At 43.3% G+C, this 20,133-nt stretch overlaps 1 protein-coding gene across 2 annotated transcripts in view; it reads left to right on the top strand.

The window, feature by feature from the left end:
• ARSB (arylsulfatase B) overlaps positions 1-20,133 on the top strand; it is a 208,212-nt gene that overhangs the window by 153,502 nt on the left and 34,577 nt on the right. Inside the window, exon 7 of one of the 2 annotated variants that reach the window (XM_073584153.1) lies at positions 2,447-2,466. The exons of the other annotated variant lie outside the window; for it this stretch is intronic. Within the exon in view, the coding sequence (XP_073440254.1) occupies positions 2,447-2,448 (2 nt within the window). The 3' untranslated portion in view covers positions 2,449-2,466. Of the gene's footprint in view, positions 1-2,446; positions 2,467-20,133 lie in introns of those variants that run through there. 2 annotated transcript variants of the gene reach the window in all.

Below are 20,133 nucleotides of genomic sequence, written 5' to 3'. Positions count from 1 at the left end.
CTAACTCTTGGCGGTCCTCCTGGTACTCTGAAATACAACTGAGGAGGAGAGGCGGACCGCCCCTTTTATTTCTCTGTAGGTTTCCTGTTCCTATGGGGCGGATCCCACTACCTCCAGTGGTTGCTGTCGTGGACTCATTAAAAAAGCATTACCAGTAAGTAATCCGGCTTATTGGACAATAGTGGTAAATAGTAATAAAAGGAAAAAAGGTAAAAAGCATTGTGTGCTCATACAATCAAGGATATATATAACTATATAGGTTATCAATAGAAACACAGTGGTCCTCCTATATAACACTATAGCAAAAAGGTGAATATACACTCTCCTTAATATGCTTCCCTTATATAAAGGTGACAATAAGAATAGGGAGCCAAGGTAACCATATATGGGCTCAATAACAAAGTGAAAAATGTACTAAATCCAAAAATCCATAAGTTAAACAAAGGGGCACGCATTGGCACTATGTGCATATAAGGTGCTGAGTGCAGAGCAAACCAAAAAGGTGAGGGAAAGTAAATAGGGGTGTATACCTTTAAGGACCGCCGGTTACCGAGCAGCACAGCCCCGACGCGCGTTTCGGATTAAATCCTTCGTCAGGGGGTGGTACGTGCTAGAACCGGTCTCCTTAAATACTCCTGTGTGTGTATAATGAGGCAGGATTAGACCTATTGCGGAGCGCACGCCGCCATGATAACCCGGACATCACACCCGCCCCTTAGTCACGTGACTGGTAACCTGGAAACAGCAATGCCAGTCACAGACGCTGGAGCAGGGAAGCCCAGAACCAGACTGCGCACGCGCACAGGCCGTCCATTCCCATAGATACATGCACAGCTCTGATGTGGAAGGGTTGCTGGAATAAGCGGCGCATGCGTGGTCGACGCCGCTATGATAACCTGGACATAACACCCGCCCCTTAGTCACGTGACTGGTGACCTGGAAACGGCAATGCCAGTCACAGACGCTGGAGCAGGGAAGCCCGTTTTTTTGCACTGTCACACAATTTATTTATTTTTTCTACCTTCAGCTCCAGGGCACAGCGATGGGTGCTTCTTTTGCACCCGCTTATGTAAATTTATTCCTGGGGCTGTGGGAGAGGGACCTTTTCCTGTCAGATCGCCTGTCATCAATGGACCGCGTTCTTTTTTTTGGACGCGGTCCATTGATGACATCTTCCTGATCTGGCAGGGATCTGTTGAATTACTCAAGGAGTTTATCTCTAGTTTGAATAACAACTTCATGAATATACATCTCACATACCAATTTAATAAAGATATGATTGATTTTTTGGATGTGAGTGTAAAAAGAAATACGGAGAATTGCATACAGACTGACCTATTCCGTAAGAATACTGCAGTAAATTCTTTTTTACACGCAACCTCAGCGTGTCCTCCAGCCTTATTGAGATCTATTCCCATTGGACAGTTCCTGCGATTACGCAGGATTTGTTCAAATGAGGAAGATTTTAGAAAACAAGCGGATGATCTTAAACTTAGATTGCTTGATCGTGGTAATAGACACAGATCTATTAAAAGGGCATGTAATAGAGCAAAGAATATGCCGTGCCATCAGGCATTGTATTCCTTAAGACCATCAACATTTGATAAGAAAGTAAGGTATATTACCCAATATCATGGTCAGACTAATATGATGTTGAGATATTTGGAAAAATCTTGGTCTATACTGCAGGCTGATTCAATTTTGTCTCAATACATTGGACCAAAACCGAGTGTGACCTATAGGAGACCAAGGAACTTAGGAGATAATATTGGTCAAAAGTCATTATGTTTCAGAATCCACACCTTCAACATTTCTTTCGGACTCCAAACCAACCTGGGGGTGGAAACCCTGTGGGAAATGTGTGGCTTGCCCAAATATTGAGCGAGCACAGACATATTCCAGTTCGGATGGTCTAAACATGTATAAAATTACTCATCCAATAACTTGTACAACCAAAGCAGTTGTTTACTATGCCACTTGTCCCTGTTCCTTAATCTATGTCAGGTTGACTACTCGACAATTGAAAGTTAGAGTTCGGGAACACATTTTGGGAATTTTAGTGGCAAAGGATGTTGAAGATATAAATACATTAAAAACCATACCAAAACATTTTAAATTATTCCACAATTGCAATGCTGATGGCCTGAAAGTAATCGGCATTGATATGGTGAAACCAAACATTAGAGGTGGTAAAATAAGTACCCCTCTAGCCCGTTTAGAAGCGAAGTGGATTTGGAGTCTTAAAACGGTCTCACCATTGGGTCTTAATGAAAATCTTAGTTTTGCCCCTTGTTTATAAAAAAAAAATTTTTAAGGAATTTTTAATATATATAATTGTTCAATTTTTCTTGTGAACCCTTGTCTGAACCTACCCCTCCCCCTCCTTTTTGCTTTGTTTGTTTTTAACATTATTATGTTCTTATATGTTTTTTATCTCTTATTTAAGGACTTGCCTTTCTTTTCTTTTTGTTGGCGCTTCGAGTGGTGGATGATGAATCTGAGTCTTGAGGCAGGTGTACCAACACGTGACTGCATTTTTCTACGATGTCTATTGGAAGCTAAAAGATGGAAAATGGAATTTTTTATTAATATTTTATCATCACTCATTCATGTTTTGTGATTGAAAATTCCTATGGGACTATTGGAAGTGACAAGAAGAAACCAATTATTATATTTCTATAAATTGATAATTATTTTGTATGATTTTTGTTTTTTTTCATATAATTTCTCCTTTTCTTTTTTGTCCTTCACATGTATGTATGAATGTGTGTGTGTGTGTGTGTGTATATACAGTACAGACCAAAAGTTTGGACACACCTTTTCATTCAGGCTGTGTGCCCACGATGCGATTTTTAAGCGTTTTTGCTGCGATTCTTGGTGCGAAAACGTTTAAAAATCTTGTACAGAACGCCCCCCATGCATTCCTATGGCATTCCGCACATGCTGTGCTAATGCTGCGCTTTTTTCCGCAGCGGAATCGCATCACGGAAAAAATCGCAGCATGATCATTCTTTTATGCGGAATCGCAAAGAATTGCCGCGATTCCGCACCCAGAATCGCTTACTTCCCGCATGTGGCTATGCCCACCATGCGGGAAGTTAAGCGTCTCATGTGCGGTTGGTACCCACGGTGTGGAGGAGAGGAGACTGTCCTCCAGGCCCTGGGTACCATACCCCTGTAAAAAAAAGAATAAAAAAAAAAAAATCGGGGTATATTTTCCTTTCGACTTCCTGCATTGCATTGCCGGCCTCAGCGTTCCCAGTAATGCCTTGCGGCAAGGTCCTGTGATGACGTAGTCTCGCGTGACTCTAGCGGTCTCGCGAGATCGCTATAGTAACGTGAGACCAACGTCATCACAGGTCTCGCAAGGCATCGCTGGGAACGCTGAGGCCCGGGATGGCAGCGCGGGACATCGGAAGGTAAATATACCCCGATTTTTTATTTTTTTATAATTTTTAACATTTTATCTTTTACTATTGATGCCGCATAGGCGGCCTCAATAGTAAAAAGCTGCTCACACTTGTCAAATACTATGTTTGATGAGTGTGACCAACCTGTCAATCACTTTCCAAGCGATGCTTCAAATCGCTTGGAAAGTGCTTGAGAAAATCGCGGCAAAATCGCACTGAAAAAAACGCGCGATTTCTGGGAAGGAGTCCGGTTTTCATTGTGCGTTTTAAAACGCTACGTGGGCCCATAGCCTCAAAGAGTTTTCTTTATTTTCATGACTATAAAAATTGTAGATTCACTCTGAATGCATCAAAACTATGAATTAACACATGTGGAATTATATAATTAACAAAAAGGTGTGAAACAACTGAAAATATGTCTTATATTCTAGGTTCTTCAAAGTAGCCACCTTTTACTTTGATTACTGCTTTGCACACTCTTGATATCTGTAAAGTGCTGTTGAATATTCTGGAGCTATATAGGTAAACCTAAATAAAATAAAATTGTGAGAAAAGTAAGAACAAGTGTGTGAAAAGACCAAAGTTAAATACACAAAAAAAAAACGTTGAAATTATAACACGGTTCTTGGCAGAAGAATTTAACCTTAATATTTTCCTGGTTTTTCTTGTTTTTTTTTTTTTTTTGTGGAGGGTTTTTTTTTTATCTCTGTAATGTTTTGAACATATGCCCAGTAAGTCATTTGGCCTTGAACAAAACTAATAGTCTGCAAATCACCTGCTTAAAAAAAAAAAAAAAGCCTTCCCTACTGAATGAGAACTCTCCATTGGCAGACTATGCGATTTTTGACTTACAAAACCCACTTTTAAATTCAGTGTAACCCATATGGGAAGCATTAGGAAGGAAATGGTCTTTCTTTTTTTTCTTTCTCCACTCCTCTGCATTTCTGGAACTTGGATCAGTGCCACAAGACTGGAACCTCCAGGAACTAAACCCCCACAATGATAGATCTTATATGTATTTTTCTTAGAGGTCTTTGAGCTTGTTTTATGATACAACAAACTCTTATGTGGAGGTGAAAACCTCCGACTTCAAAGGGATCCAGGAACAACTTGTTTATTTTGGCAAAGAATTGTGATTAATTGTGTTTAATCGGCACGGGGAATAAAATAGATTAAGACGGAAAAGAGGTTTCTGTGACCGGGCACTGGAAGTGCTGCTTCATATGGGACATTAGTCACTTGTTCCCATAAAAACTAAGAAATGAATACTTTAAATGATTTTTAGACAATTTGTTAGTGTTTCTATCTCTTTAACCCCTTGATGACCCCAGCTAATGTGTCACTATTAAATGTCCAGTCGAACACCCCCCCCCCCCCCCCACACACACACACAGCGACTACAACTCCATTATATTTCGTGAAAGCAAGGAGTGGTCAGTATTTATGGCTGTGTGGTCAGACGAGTGTTTAGATTTGGCAGCCAGCGTAATTAAGGGAGAAGCCCAGTACGATATATCCAGTCGAATTCTTTTATTAAAAGCAGATATTGCAGTAAGGAAATACCGCTTTATGTGCCAGATCCCGAAATGTGTTACCGATCAATGAGGAATACCTTTTTCCGTTCACGCAAATAATAAACTACTGCTGGTTTATGTCGGTAATCTTACAATTAGCCATTAGCTAGCTGCACATGGGTTTATAATTTTTTTTTTTTTTTTTATAAAACTTGATGGTTGGAGATGTGTAATTATATGTATGATGTACAACGTGGAAAATGCTTGCATTTAGGCTTGGGTCTCCTAAAGACTGGCTCTTACACATTAGACATAAGTCCTCGGGCCATATCTGCAATTTTCGGCAGGACCAGCCTTCCATCTATTGTGTTTAGGGTCCCCCTGACTCTCCACTGTCGATGAACTCAAAGGGTGAAAGGATCAGGATTTTTAAAGAACACCTGTTTGTTTTGTTTTTCCCTCTCCACATGCTGAATACATGCACGCTCTGTCCAGCTGAGCGTGCATGGGGAAAGGGAAGCCAGGAGGACCAGCTGTTGGCTGAATGATTTTGTTGCACACAAGTAGTTAAGATGTATTGGCCCTATTAGGGATATGATTGTAAGCTTACAAGTAGGGCCCTCGCTCCTCTTGGTATGTGTTGAACTATGTATTAGGCTGTGTGCCCTCGATGAGCTTATGGTCACACTTTGATGCTAGGTATTTTTGCTTTATCACAACTATAGCGTCTTAGGCTATGGGCCCACGTTGCGTTTTAATCCGGACACTGAAAACTGGACTCCTATCCAGAAATTGCGCGTTTTTTTTCCTCGCGATTTTGCCGCGATTTTCGCGTGCGATATTCAAGCACTTTCCAAGCGATTTGAAGCATCGCTTGGAAAGTGATTGACAGGTTGGTCACACTCATTAAACATAGTGTTTGACAAGTGTGACCAGCTTTTTACTATTGAGGCCGCCTATGCGGCCTCAATAGTAAAAGATAGAATGTTAAAAATTATTAAAAAAAAAAATCGGGGTATATTTACCATCCGACGACAAGCGCAGTCTCAGCGACGCTCCCGTTCCCAGCGATGCCTTGCGAGACCTGTGATGACGTTGGTCTCGCGTTGCTATAGTGATCTCACGAGACCGCTAGAGTAACGCGAGACTACGTCATCACAGGACCTTGCCGCAAGGCATTACTGGAAACGCTGAGGCCGGCAAGGCATTACTGGGAACGCTGAGGCCCGGGAAGGCTGCGCGTGACACCGGAAGGTAAATATACCCCGATTTTTTTTATTTTTTATTCTTTGTTTTTACAGGGGTATGGTACCCAGGGCCTGGAGGACAGTCTCCTCTCCTCCACACCGTGGGTACCAACCGCATATGAGACGCTTAACTTCCCACATGGTGGGCATAGCCACATGCGGTAAGTAAGCGATTCTCATGCATTCCTATGGGTGCGGAATCGCGGCAATTCTTTGCGATTCCGCAAAAAAGAATGAGCATGCTGCGTTTTTTTCCGCGATGCGATTCCGCCGCGGAAGAAAGCGCAGCATTAGCACAGCATGTGCGGAATGCCATAGGAATGCATGGGGTGCGTTGTGTGCGAGGTTTTTAAACGTTTTCGCGCCGAAAAAACGCTTAAAAATCGCATCGTAGGCACACAGCCTTACAGTTCCTGACCTGCGGTGTGTGTTTCACTTGCAGGTACGCTGAGTGTAATGTGCATATTTTTCCCATAGACTTTCATTAAATACGGATGTTATGAAGGCAGAAAACAAACACGTTTTTAGTGAGTTTCTGCAGCAGAAACACACAAAAAATGCATGTAATCCGCACATGGCTGTATCAATAAAGTTTTGTCAAATACCAAGAATATCAAAAACAAAGCATCTTTATTTAAACATGCCCTACCAACAAGAGACAATATCCCGAAAGACCGTGTCTGCAAATTGAGATTCTGGTTTAGCTTTTATCCCAAGTCAAAAAGCAAGGCTCGTTAAAGGGTCAATAGAGACTTTTAGGATTGCTACTTCCAATAGAAGAAGAGCTGCAGGAAATCTGCAATATCAAAAGCTCATCATGGGGATGTAGCCTTACTCTGTAAGGTGTTATCTTTTTTGTGCAAGTTCCCTCTGAATTGTGAAGTGCTGGCATTGTTTTTGCTTATGTTTGCTCTTTTAGAAATAAACTAATTCCAGCTATGCCAATATGGGAGGAGCATGAGCAGGACGGGATGTGGCTAAACTCCCTCATCAATTTCGTGAAACATTGCATCACTGTCACGGGGTTACTGCGACAGTGTGGAGCCAGAAGACCACAGCGTCTGATTGTTCATACTCCGGCTCTGAGAAGAAGCCCTTCTCCTTCATTTTAATGGTGTTTATTCCTTCTGGCAGAACAGGGGTTAATCTGACATGTTGAAACTCTCTGAGCTCGCAGCTGAGCTCAGCCACACCTTTCCTCTTTATAATCTTGGCTCTGATGCAAATCCTTGTCAGATCTAGCATTTGCTGCATGGCTTCCAGAGGGAGAGGTGTTCATATGAGGAGAGTTGGAGGAGTTATCTGTGAGTGTTGCTTGGTTTGTAAGTGTGGTAATTCCCTATCCTTCTCTATTTTGGTTTATTCCCCTACCTCCATGCCCTGGTGCATTCCTCTGTTATATGTGAGTGAATATTTTGCATGCCTGGAGTTTTCTGTTAACCCTTGTTTGCGTTGCCTTGCTTGTGTGGTTGGTGTACTACGGTGCCCAGTAGCGCCCCCTCTTCCCTGAGCGGAGGAAGAGAACAGACAGAGGGGTGACTCGGGCGATAAGGCAAGGGCGGAGACTCTGGCATCTTCAGCTTCAGAAGTATCCTGGGGAATAGGGTGAGCTGCTGGATGACAGGCTGTATGGTCGCATCATGCAACCATGCAGTCTGCCATCTAGATGTAAGTGAGCTAGACCTATCCTGGGACAAATAGATTATCATCTTTTCTGTGATATAGGTGAGGAATATTGTTTATTTTAACTCTTTTCGCAGATGACAAGGCGTCTGTGGAATGGGCGATGCCGTAAGTATGGTTTAATTAAGATTAATTAAAGGATTCTGTCATTCTTTCAATTCAGGACTTTTTTCTGGATGTCTGTGTGTTTTTGTACAATATGACCATAGGGTTAGTAATGGGGGCGTCTTATTGACGTCGCTACACTAATAACCTCTGAGATTGATGTCACCGTTGTATTTTCAGGTGACATCAACCCCCCCAACTATACCCCTTTTGCCACCGCTACAGCGTAAGTGGGAAGAGCGAGGCTAAGTGCCAGAATTGGCGCATCTTAGAGAATGCGCCTTTTCTGGGGTGGCTGAGAGCTGATGTTTTTAGCCTGGGGGGTGCCAATATCCATGGTCCCTTCCTAGGCTGTTAACATCAGCCTGCAGCTGTCTGCATAGGCTTTGCTGTTAATTATAGGGGGACGCTACATCTTTTTTGGGGGGGTCCCCCATTTTAATAGCCACTAAAGGCTAAGTATACAGTTGAGCTGATATTAATAGCCTGGGAAGCTCCATGGGTATTGCCCCCAGCCGTCGGCTTTTCCTCTGCAGATGAATTGCCAGCTTTTCATCTCTATCTATCTAATATATAATGTGTGTGTATTGAAGAGTATTTCCTTTAAAAACGATATGTAAATGATATAGAGAATTTCTCTATGTAAAATCTCATGTTAAAATCAGAAAGCAAACGCACTGGATTAGGATGTAATTTGGATGCTAAGTGTGAAAAATTGGATCGTACTTGCATGAAAAAAGCATGATGCTTGCATTACACTCGTCCAACTTTGCAGGAACAAAATCGGACCAATTTTAAAATCGCTAGTGTGACTCCAGCCTTGGTCACATTTTGGGAGCGGCAATCTTTTTGTCATAGATTATATAATCCAGTTAAGTTTGTATGTTCTCCCCGTGTTTGCGTGGGTTTCCTTCGGGTACTCCGGTTTCCTCCCACATTCCAAAGACATACTGATAGGGAATTTAGATTGTGAGCCCCATCGGGGACAGCGATGATAATGTGTGCAAACTGTAAAGCGCTGCGGAATATGTTAGCGCTATATAAAAATAAAGATTATTATTATATGGTTCTATTTTTTATTATAAATGTTTCCTGGTAAGTATCACTCCAGATTATCTATATTGCTTACCCTGCATTACCAAATAGTTGCTTTCTAATGGATGAATGTGGACAATGTTTGATTTGTGTGTATATTCTAATGTTATAAGAAGCATCTGGAGGAGAAATATGCCGAGATGTAGTGTGGCAGAGATGGACGATTGTGCAGATACCACAAGGGATGCATAGAAGACCTTTTATGTGGTTAAGCTGAAAAAACGTAACATTTACATCAAAGTTAGAAAGGGCAAGTAGTCTGCTACATTAATCTTCTATCCGAGGGCAATTCATTATCATGTTCTCAGGTGAGTGTTTGAACTTGGTTATTCTGAAAGTCACATTTTACGCGGCACAGAAAAATTATTTCCTCCCATTAAAGAACTATTGTCATCATCATATTAATAACCTTTATATCAATAGTCATTTGGTCCTATGGCAGCTTCAGTGTATTTTTACTGTTAGCAACTTTTGTCTTTTGATCCCTCACAGTCCTTAACGTGTTTTAAAAAATGGTTTTCGGACTTCAACAGACATTCTCTTTTTACTTTGAAGCCCCCTCTCCCCGAGTAATGTGATCACAGTGTGTCCTGCTGCTGTGGCCCCCAGTAATAAATAAGCACTCTATGGAGGAATCTCATAGCAAGTGTTAAAATATTTTTGCAGAGCCCCCACAGGAGAACTGGAGAATTGCATAATACCCATTTAAATCACTAGGCCTTTGATCATTGGTGCAGTTAAGTGATGGAACTTTCAAATACTCCCAAACTCAAAATGACCTAATAGCAAATTTGACAAGAACTTTGTTCAACCCGGCAGCCCCTTTAAAAAAAAAAATGTGGCTAGTTGTTGCTGATGATATTTTTATCACTTTTCTAAATCCGTTTTGAGAATTTTTCAAATATGTTTCTATTTGCATTGTTGCATTTCTAGTCATTATCCCAACACTCAATCAACCACCTAATGACCTAATAGCTGGTTATATAGTAGCACCAATGTGTAGCCAAACTTCCAGCTCAAACCAGGTTTCCTCAGTTAGGCCGGGGTCACACTAGAGAGGAATACGGACGAGTGAGAGGCGTTAAAAGCACCCATTACACACGGACAAATGATTCTCTATGGGGCAGCTCCCAACAGCCGTAAAATTCTCGCCCGTATTCTACGGTCCGTGCCAATCGCAGCATGCTGCGATTGTCAGCGTACTACGCCTGTAGTATGCCAATACAAGTCTATGGGTGCGCAAAAAAAACGGATTACACACGGACCTCACGTGTGACTTGCGAGAAATACGCAGGTGTTTTGGCAGGTGACAGGAAATGGGCCAATCCATCATCAGGAAGCTTAGACATGCAAATGAGCTCAAAAAGTGCTCCAGACATCCAGGAAGTACGCCTCCACGGAGTACAGCAGCGTCATGGCGCCATATTTTCTCAATGTGCAGATGCTGATTGTCTTAGTGCAGGAGCGGCCCGAAATCTGGGACCAACGTGATGCCCATTATGCCAACCGGGCAAGAAAGGAGGCGTCATGGAGGCGCATATGTGGCCAGATGTTCCGCGATTTTAGTGATCGGCCACGTGAAGAGCAGCAGCAACTGAGTAAGTACAAACCAGAAACTGTTTAGAATTACCTCACGTCAAAAAATGCATTTAGAATCAGCCCCCCCCCCCCCTTCCTGTGCTTGTACTTTTTGCCTCATGAGGCGGGTAGATTTTGATGTGACCCATGGTTTTACACTGCCATAATTTGGCCAAGCCCACAAGCTCTTCATCCTCCTAGCCAACCAAGTTATTAAGTGTAGTTACTTGATACATGAAATATTGTGACCCCGTGTATCTGGCCTGGATGCCCCAATTATATATGCCACCCTGGGTAGAAAGCACACCACAGAATGCCACATGCCTAGGCTACTGGTAGCAAATTTGACCTATCAAATATGTGAAATTGAGAATATTTCCTGTCACATTGCAGTGGAAGATGTGATGAGACGCTGGCGCAGCATCCGCGACCTATGCAGGCGGGAACCTCAGCAGCGGTCCAGGAGTGGTGATGTGGGCCACATAAAGAGGAAATACATCTATTATGACCGCCTCTCCTTCCTCGCTCCTATTCTGGATCTGAGACCGTAAGTAGATACCTCACACCACATTACACGGATACTTTACAGGGCCAAAAAAATTGATTTATTTTTGGCTCTGTTCTATTTCATAACAGAACTCAGTCCAACCTTACGGAGAGAGGAACTGGCTCAGATACCGAGCCCATCATAGATCCTGGGTCTGTAGGGGATGAGGTGGCTGGCCCATCTTCTCCCCCTCCAAGAAGCATGGGTGAAGATTCCTCTCAGGAAAACCTAGTGCCTGCGCCACAAACCCCACCACCAGGACTACATCCACAAGCAGGACCGTCTGCTGCTGCACCATCAGCCATACATGAGGAGCAGGGCAACATGAGCAGCAGCCCAACTGGCCAGATCCGGGGCTCCCCACAGCTTGCTGGACCATCCCGGCGAGGAAGAAGAAGGCGCCCTATCCCTGCCCAAGATACCCGTACCAATGTGGACACAGGGGTACTGAACTATCTGGCTAGAGTCAATAATGATGATGGCGAGGAGGCATATTCACACAGCCTGGCCCTTTATCTTCGTGCCCTTTCCCGTGAGGTGAGGCTCCGTATTCGAGGATGTTTTCAGATCCTGCTTGATGCAAGCACATACCCCATATGAGTTATTTGAATATCTGGAGAGGTGGAAGCTTTCACCCAGAAATCGAATGCGCCTTAGACACCCCACACACATGCTTGCTCAAGCAGGCTCTGAGGATCCTCAAATACGTGGGCCTACACCTCACCCCCTTCCTCCCCCTACCCAACCTTTCCAACAGCAGCCACATATGTCTGGCTCTAGCCAACCTCACCAATATGGCCACTTGTTCCCACCCAGTGTTGGGGGCTGGTCCCAACCTGGTTGGGGACGACATGGCTATATTGGTGGGTATGAGACACGGGCCTGCCAGACCCAACAAGAGGCCCCTCTCCAGTATCACTCTGGCCAGTACCAAGCACAATCCCAGGAGGCAGTACACTACCCACATCATGGGCAACAGTATGCCCCCACACAGGGCGATGGCCAAGTTGGGCAAAGTAGCCAGCAGCAAACACAGGCTGGTCTTCCGCCTTCTCCTCCCCCGACGTACCAAAATTTATAATATTGCCATTTTGTTATAGCCTAATGGTATTTTGTTTGTTTTATATGTCCAAAAATGTTTATTGTACCCAATTTTCACATCTGCACAAAGGCCAATTTGGCCCATTGCCACATTTCTCATATGACAATAATATGTTTTGCTTCAAAAAAAAAAAAAAAAAGGCAAAAGTAAACATTTGTCTACTACATTTTACGTCTGTCTCAATTAAAAAAAACGGTGTAAGCATACTAATATACGCTTACCAATGCAATTAAACAGTCATAGAATCATAAGGGATTTAAATATATATATTTAGACAGACATAAACCAAAAAATTATAACATAGACACAGCATGCTCTTGCCAAGAAGTTTCCCCCTCAAGTGACATAAAGTAATTTGTGAAAATATCACGCACTTTGAGTCCAGTGAGCGGTCTACGTTGAGGGTTGATAGGTGGTCTCGCCCTACGCACATTGTCCGACCCACGCACAACACCAGCAGAGGAGGAATAATCACGTATCCTGGTGAAGTTATGAAGAACCACACAGGCTTTAACAACTTCATTAACATTTTGTTCACTCCGCTGAATGGCATACTGGAGTACCCGCCATTTGGCACAAAGAATGCCAAAAGAACACTCCACCAGTCGCCGAGCACGTGATAGGCGCAAGTTAAAAATTCTGCGCCGGTGGTCCAGGTTGCGCCTGGGATATGGCCTCATGACATTGCGCGTTAACTGAAACGCCTCATCTGCCACAAGGACATAAGGGACTGATTCTTGAGTGGAGCCTGGTAGCTGGCGTGGTGGTGGTAGATCCAACTGGTTGGTGCATAGCCGCCAACCCATAATGGAAGTAATAAAGACTCGAGAGTCTCCCGTCCTTCCATAGGCCCCAATGTCAACAATTACAAACTTGTATTGAGGGTCGGCCAGAGCCAACAATACAACAGAAAAGTATTGTTTATAATTGAAGAATTGGAAGTCAGAGTTCGGCGGCTTACGCACCCTGATATGTTTGCCATCAAGGGCCCCAATACAATTAGGAAACTGGCATTCCTCCTCAAAGTCCCTTGATATCCTCAACCAGTCTTCCATCCTGGGCTGGGGCATGACGAGTTGATGTGGTCTTGACCATATTTCACTACATGTCGACCTGACTATGCCAGAAATGGTAGATCTTCCAATGAGAAACTCATGGTGGAGGGCAGCATAAGACAGGCCAGTGGACAGGAAGCTGAAAAACAACAGAAATGTAACATTTTAGAATGCACAAATTAACTAAAAACCAGGTATATACATTCCAAAATTGTTAATTCAGATCTACTAACACACATATATTTGGTCGCACAATGACTAAGTGAAATTCAGTACATATTACACATAACATTCTGGTCTGTAAGTTTAAATATATCTGGAATAAGATGAGGGCATTAAACTTAGTCCAAGAAGCAAAAAATACATACTTTGGGCAACACATCATGAACATAGAGAATATGGTTGTGTAGTACATACCGTATTGTGAGTAGAAGTCGCTCCTCTGCAGATATAGCTTTGCGCATCCTTGTGTCCTGAAAGGTTATCCCAGGGCGCACTGTCTCCAAGAGTCTATCAAATGTTGCAAGGCTCATGCGACAGTATTGGTAGAATTTTTCCGGATGCTCCCGCAGAGAAGAATAGAGGCGGTGAAAATGACTTCTTGTGAGTCGTTGCCTCAAAAGTGGATGTACCCACATGCGTCTCCTCCTCCGCGGATCCACTATAACTGGGTATGGTTGACCAAAGCGGCGTGACAAAAGCCAGTTGAAGAGAACCTGCTCAGTTGTATTGAAACTCAGACTGTCTGCCATGTTGCACATACAACAGCAGCACACCTAGTCAAGGCAAGGTCACAAATGGACAGAATGGAGGCAGCCACCTGTTCCTGAGCCAATAAATAGGGTGCAGGCTAATGATTTAAATAGTTAGCAGGCCTCAAAACTGTTAAATGTTAATTTTCCAAGTCTGCGAGAAAATCTCGCCATACGGATTACATACGGATGCTGACATGCGCAAAATACACAACCACACCTTGCTTACGGATGATATACGGAGCACTATTTAGGGGTCATTCATCCGTATTACGCATGTAAACTACGGACCGTATTTTTCGTCGGTTAGTGTGACCCCGGCCTTAGGCTTTTGCTAGCCACTTTGTTTAGCAGAGCCTAAGACTCAGATTTTCACTCACTAATCTTTTTACAAGGATCAGGATTTCGATGAAGGGACACCTAGTTTGCATCTGGAGAGTAGTCACTGATGAACGAAGAGATGAAAGGTTTCATCCATACGTCAGTTTTCTCACGTACAAGAAATATGGACCCAGTTTCATCAGTGATTTTCATCTGAGTTTCATCGGCATTTGGTCCAAGTACCATCAGTTTTTCTCGTACATGAAAAATAAGTTTCCTCTTGTCTAATCTAAAAGTTCATTAAAATCATGCCACAGTCAGATGGTATTCGAGTGCTGGCCGATTTTTTTTTACAGGCCCATTTTGACCCAACACTCGGATCAAAATCAAGACGTTTCTGCAATTTTGCACAGACCACTTGATCCGAGATGAAAATTGAACCCATGAGTAGCCCCATAGACTCATTAGTACGATTGCTGTCTGCTGATTGCTATGAAAAGCACTCGAACAAGAAAAACTGACTTCTGAATAAGGCCTAAGGGGAAACACCAGAGAACCTTAGAACAGAAACATGCTTGAGAAAGGCTGAGTACAGTGGATTGAAAAATACCTGTTTGCATTTTGCCTTACTTTTGTCCTTTTCCTTATTAGACTTTATTAATGTTTGGCCATAGGGACCAAGACCACTGAGAAGGCACAAACCTTGATGCAAAATTCTCTTACATACTTCAAAACAAGTAGGAACAGAGTCCAGGAGAGTCAGGCAGAGTACACAAGGAAATGAAGGGTCAAACCAGAGTGGGCATCTAGGAGGAAATCCAGAAGAGAACTAAAGTAATAACCGAGTCACTAAATGGTTTAGAATATTGTACTGAGTAAGTATCAAAGTGATTTGCATAGCTGGCACAACAAGAAAAAAAACTTGTAAAGTGTACTGCTGTTTGGCCACCAAGCCTGACCTGTCATCCGCTGACGAGTACTCTCAATAGGTGGTTCAGCCAGACATTCTCCTTTCACTAGAACAACTGTCTTCTAACATGACTGGGCGGCTGCCCCCTCTTGGATGAAAAGGACATGGGAAACTGGCAGTGAAGAGTGATAAAGGAGGACAGTGAGGTAGGCTTGCTACGTATTGACTGTCTTTGAGTCAGTCCGTATTTCCTAGCACCTTTACGCTCATTGGAACCTAATTAAGGGTCCCTTAAGAGAGTATCGTCAAGTGCTGTCACTTTTAGGCTTGGGTCACATGTCCATATTTTCGTTCATCCGAGAAAATCTGACTGATTATGAAAGTCAGACTCTGGTCAGAGTTTAATCAGAGTTTAATCAGAGTGTGATCATAGTGTGATCCAATTTTTCTTGGATGAGTGGGGAAAAAAAATCTCAACCTTCTCCATTCTGTCAGTCTGTGAGCATCGTACCCCATTTGTTTGTCATCTGAGTGAGGTCCGATTTTTATTATTTTTTCCACGTTTCCTCATTGACTTGCATGGTCGCGTGTGGGCTGAAGTAAAAAAAAAAAAAAAAAAATTGTGCATGGCCCCATAGAATAACTTTGGTCTGAGTGAAATCCAATGTCTTGTCAGATCGCACTCAGACTGAAAATACGCTCGCCTGCACGAGCCCTTACAGTGTGAAATGCAGCGTCATAGATGCGTACAATGCAGAGCATATTTTAAGGTACAAGCGTATAAAATGCTTCCCATGCATCTACACAATGTAAGAACAAAAAGGCATTAACAAGCAATGGCTCTCATCCTGACACATAACAGTATATCACAAAAGTGAGTACACCCCTCACATTTTTGTAAATATTTTATTATAGCTTTTCATGGGACAACACTGAAGATATGACACTTTGATACAATGTAGTCAGTGTACAGCTTGTATAACAGTGTACATTTGGTTGTGCCCTCTAAATAACCCAACACACAGCCAATAATGTCTAAACTGCTGGGAACAATAGTGAGTACATGAGTACACCTCTAAAGGGGGTTTTACACTAAGCGAGATCGCTAATGATATCGCTCAAGCGACACCGATATTGTGACGCGACAGCGATCACGCTAGCGATCTCGTTAAGTGTGAAAGGTAGCAGCGACCGGACCCCCCGTCGGCTATCGCTGATCGTGCTCGAATGTGCAGGTACATTTTTCCATCGCTGACGTCCCGCTGTCCAGTAATTATCGTTGTGTTTGAAGCTTTAAAAACGATGAGCGACGTCAATAACGACGCATGGCTCAGCGACACAGGCGTGACTTACCTGCCACGCCTCCTCTTCCCTATTGGTCTTCACAGCGCTGACAATGTGCGAAATGTATCTGACAAAAAAGCTATAAAAGACAACGCTTGAACGCCTCATTCAACACTTTTTTCCCAAGCATATTGGATGTTAACCGGTTTGGCTTAAACGTTCCAGTGTGAGTCGCTACAGCGTTTATATTTTAACGGCTTTCACAACGCGGTTGCTTCGGCGTCCCTATTGTAATCGCTATTGCGCTTTTATTAGTGGATTCATTTTATTCATCAAAAGAACAACTCTGTTTGCCAGGTATGTATTTCAATAGTACCATGCCTTTTTTTTTTAGAGTAATACTGTTAATGATTATTGTGTTGGCTTTATACAAATGAAGCTCTTGTTACCAAATCGTCTATTGATTTTATTTTATGTTGCAGTTTGTATATCATGAACGGCGCAGAGCGTGCTATTGTGGCTGCTGCTTTGGTGTTGGAGGCTGGTCGGCTACATGAAGAGGAACAGATGCAAGAGAGGCGTTCCAAAAGAAAGCGGCGCATGTGGACCAGAGAGTGGTTGGCGAAGAGGTCCGAATTCTCACACATGCAGCTCGTAAGAGAACTGCAGGAGAACAATCCTCAGGATTTCAAGAACTATCTGCGGATGTCAGAGGACTCTTTCAAATTTTTACTAGCCAGGGTGACGCCATTGATTGAAAGGAGAAATACCAAAATGCGAGCTGCTGTGCCGGTAGACGAACGATTGACCGTGACGCTGAGATTCCTGGCCACCGGACGATCACTGAAAGATCTGCAATTTTCTTCTGCCGTTTCTTTGTCACTGCTCAGCAGTTTGATTCCTGAAACATGCAATGCCATAGTTCAAAGCCTCAGGAGCTACATCCAGTTTCCTACAACAGTGGCGGAGTGGAAAAATATTGCCTCTGATTTTGAGCGGCTTTGGCAGTTCCCAAACTGTGGGGGGGCTTTGGATGGTAAACATGTGAGGATCACCCAACCGCCGAAAAGTGGATCCTATTTTTACAATTATAAGGGCTATTTTAGTGTAATCCTTATGGCCCTTGTTAATGCAAACTACGAGTTCATAAATGTTGATGTTGGCATGAACGGCAGGATTTCAGATGGTGGAGAGTTAGAACATACACTTTTTGGAGAGAGATTGACCAATTGTGACCTGAACCTGCCTCCCAACACAGAGACAACCGCCAACCTCAACTTTGTTTTTGTCGGTGATGAAGCCTTCGCGCTGCATGCGAATCTGCTGAAACCGTACCAACAAAAAAGTGTGACGGAGCATACACGTATATTTAACTACCGTTTGTCAAGGGCACGAAGGGTTGTTGAGAATGCGTTTGGCATCATGGCCAGCCGCTTTCGGATTTTCCACACACCCATAAACCTAAAGTTGGAATCCATTGACTCGGTCGTTATGGCTTGTTGCGTGCTGCACAATTTTCTGCGGCGCCGTGATGCAAATGATTACACTCCGCCTGCCTTTGTGGACTCTGTTGACACAACAAATGGTCAGGTTGTTCTTGGTAGGTGGCGCGACAATGATCCCGCAGTACCTGGACTTCAAGCACTGGCAAGGGGAAGAAACCGTGATGATGCTAAGGCCTGCAGGGACCAATACTGCCAATATTTTAATGGGCCTGGTGCTGTTACTTGGCAGCATGAAATCTAGACAGCAAAAGTGTTTATTTAACATGTTTATTTCATTCTTGTGTGATAAAAACAACAATAAATTCACATAGTTGCTACTTTTCAAAGTGTTACTGGTTTTTAAAAGAAAAAAAAATAACATAGCCCTGCGACACAATATCAGCACTGTAGCGATCCGTTAACACGCCATTTTACAACCGCCCTTAAGTGGACTCTATAGCGTCACCGATAAGCGCGCAGTAGTACCATAACTAAAAGTACGCAGTAGCGTCACCAAATGAGGCGGGAAAACGTCGTGACGTCACGATGTTCTTGTGGCCGTCCCTGCTGCGTTGTGAAAGCAAAACAGGAAGCAATGGCTGGTAGACAGAGAGCTACACCTTGGGGGGAGGCCGAAATGCGTTTCCTGGTACAGGAGATGGAGAGGCGCGATTATGCGTGTGGACAGGCGCATGCACACCCCATGAGACACAAGCGGGCTGTGTTGCGGAGGATCAGGCGAGGACTGTTACGCCGGTTCGGAGTTGAGCGCACCACAACGCAAATCAGGAAAAAACTGGCAGATCTGCACTTTCGCTCAAGAGACCTCCTCACCAGCCTCCAACAACAAGTGCGGAGGGACCGAGGTGAGTGTTCCAGATAGTATGTTTTAAACATATGTTTTTTTTTTTTTTTTTTTTTTTTCAACAGGGTTTACAGTGTAAAAAAAAAAAAAAAAAATTTGATTCGCACATGTGAAATTGCACAACGCAAATATAAGTGGTTTTGCGCTCAGTTTTGTTTTTTCCAAACAGCGGCGCATGCGGCGGCCCCAGCCCCATCAGCACCTGCAGCACCAACATCCCCCGCAGCACACGCAAGCCAGGCGGTGCAAGCATCTCCTGAAGCAGAGTCCGTAAGTGTATAAAATGCGTTTGTTCATGTTATTAGTATTTTTATTGGGTTGAAAATTACAAGAATAGGGGGGGGGGGAAAGAAGTCATGGTTCACATAAGCCGAACGGTAAATAAAAACCAAAGTTTATTCCAGGGAGGAAACAATAATGGAGTATTACAATACCGTTTCTTTTTTTTTATGTTTTCACCGCTTTGGAAATGTTCAATGCTCAATTTCATATTTTTAGATACCTGAGCCCGTAAGGACCCCCTCGCCCCCCTCAACGCCTCAACCACAAATTGCTTCCTCCACTTCATCCCCAATTGGTGTGTTTTCTCCAGTATCACTCCGGGAAGCTGGAGCTGACTCGACCTCCGGTAATCAATATTTTTTTTTTTTTTTTTTTAAGCATGTGAGAAATTATAATTTGTGTAACAGTTGCTGGCATATTCTTTATTTAGACATTTTATTTTCTAGTACGTGTTGCCACTCGACGTGGAAGGGCTGTTATCTCCTCATCTGAAGAGTCAGAGGCGCAACAAAAACGTAAGTGTTTGACCACAAGCATGAACCGTATGCACCCATCTGCTGCCACTTAACACTATGGCCCCATATTGCGATCCATAGGATATGGCCCCATTTGCTACCAAACCCACATTATGCCACCATATGCTGCTCCACATACTATGGCACCGTATGCATGGACATTTACAAAACCGCCATCAACAATGTAAATTTCCTCAACAGAAATACCAACCTTACCTGAACTCTTGGCAGCACACAGGAGGGCGATGTCTGTGTTACACCAACTCGGAGTGATGCTGGACCAATTTGTGGCAGCCCAACCGCAGGGTGATAACATTTAATTTTTTTTTTTTTGTTTACAAAAATTGTCTATGTCATGTTGACATATGTTAAACTTAAATGGTT

The sequence above is a fragment of the Dendrobates tinctorius genome, unplaced genomic scaffold (assembly GCF_039654945.1).
Source record: "Dendrobates tinctorius isolate UK_male_01 unplaced genomic scaffold, ASM3965494v1 ptg000083l, whole genome shotgun sequence".
Taxonomy (NCBI): Eukaryota; Metazoa; Chordata; class Amphibia; order Anura; family Dendrobatidae; genus Dendrobates; species Dendrobates tinctorius.
The sequence above is the reverse complement of the archived record's forward strand: the minus strand, read 5'-3'. Positions and strand labels throughout refer to the sequence as shown.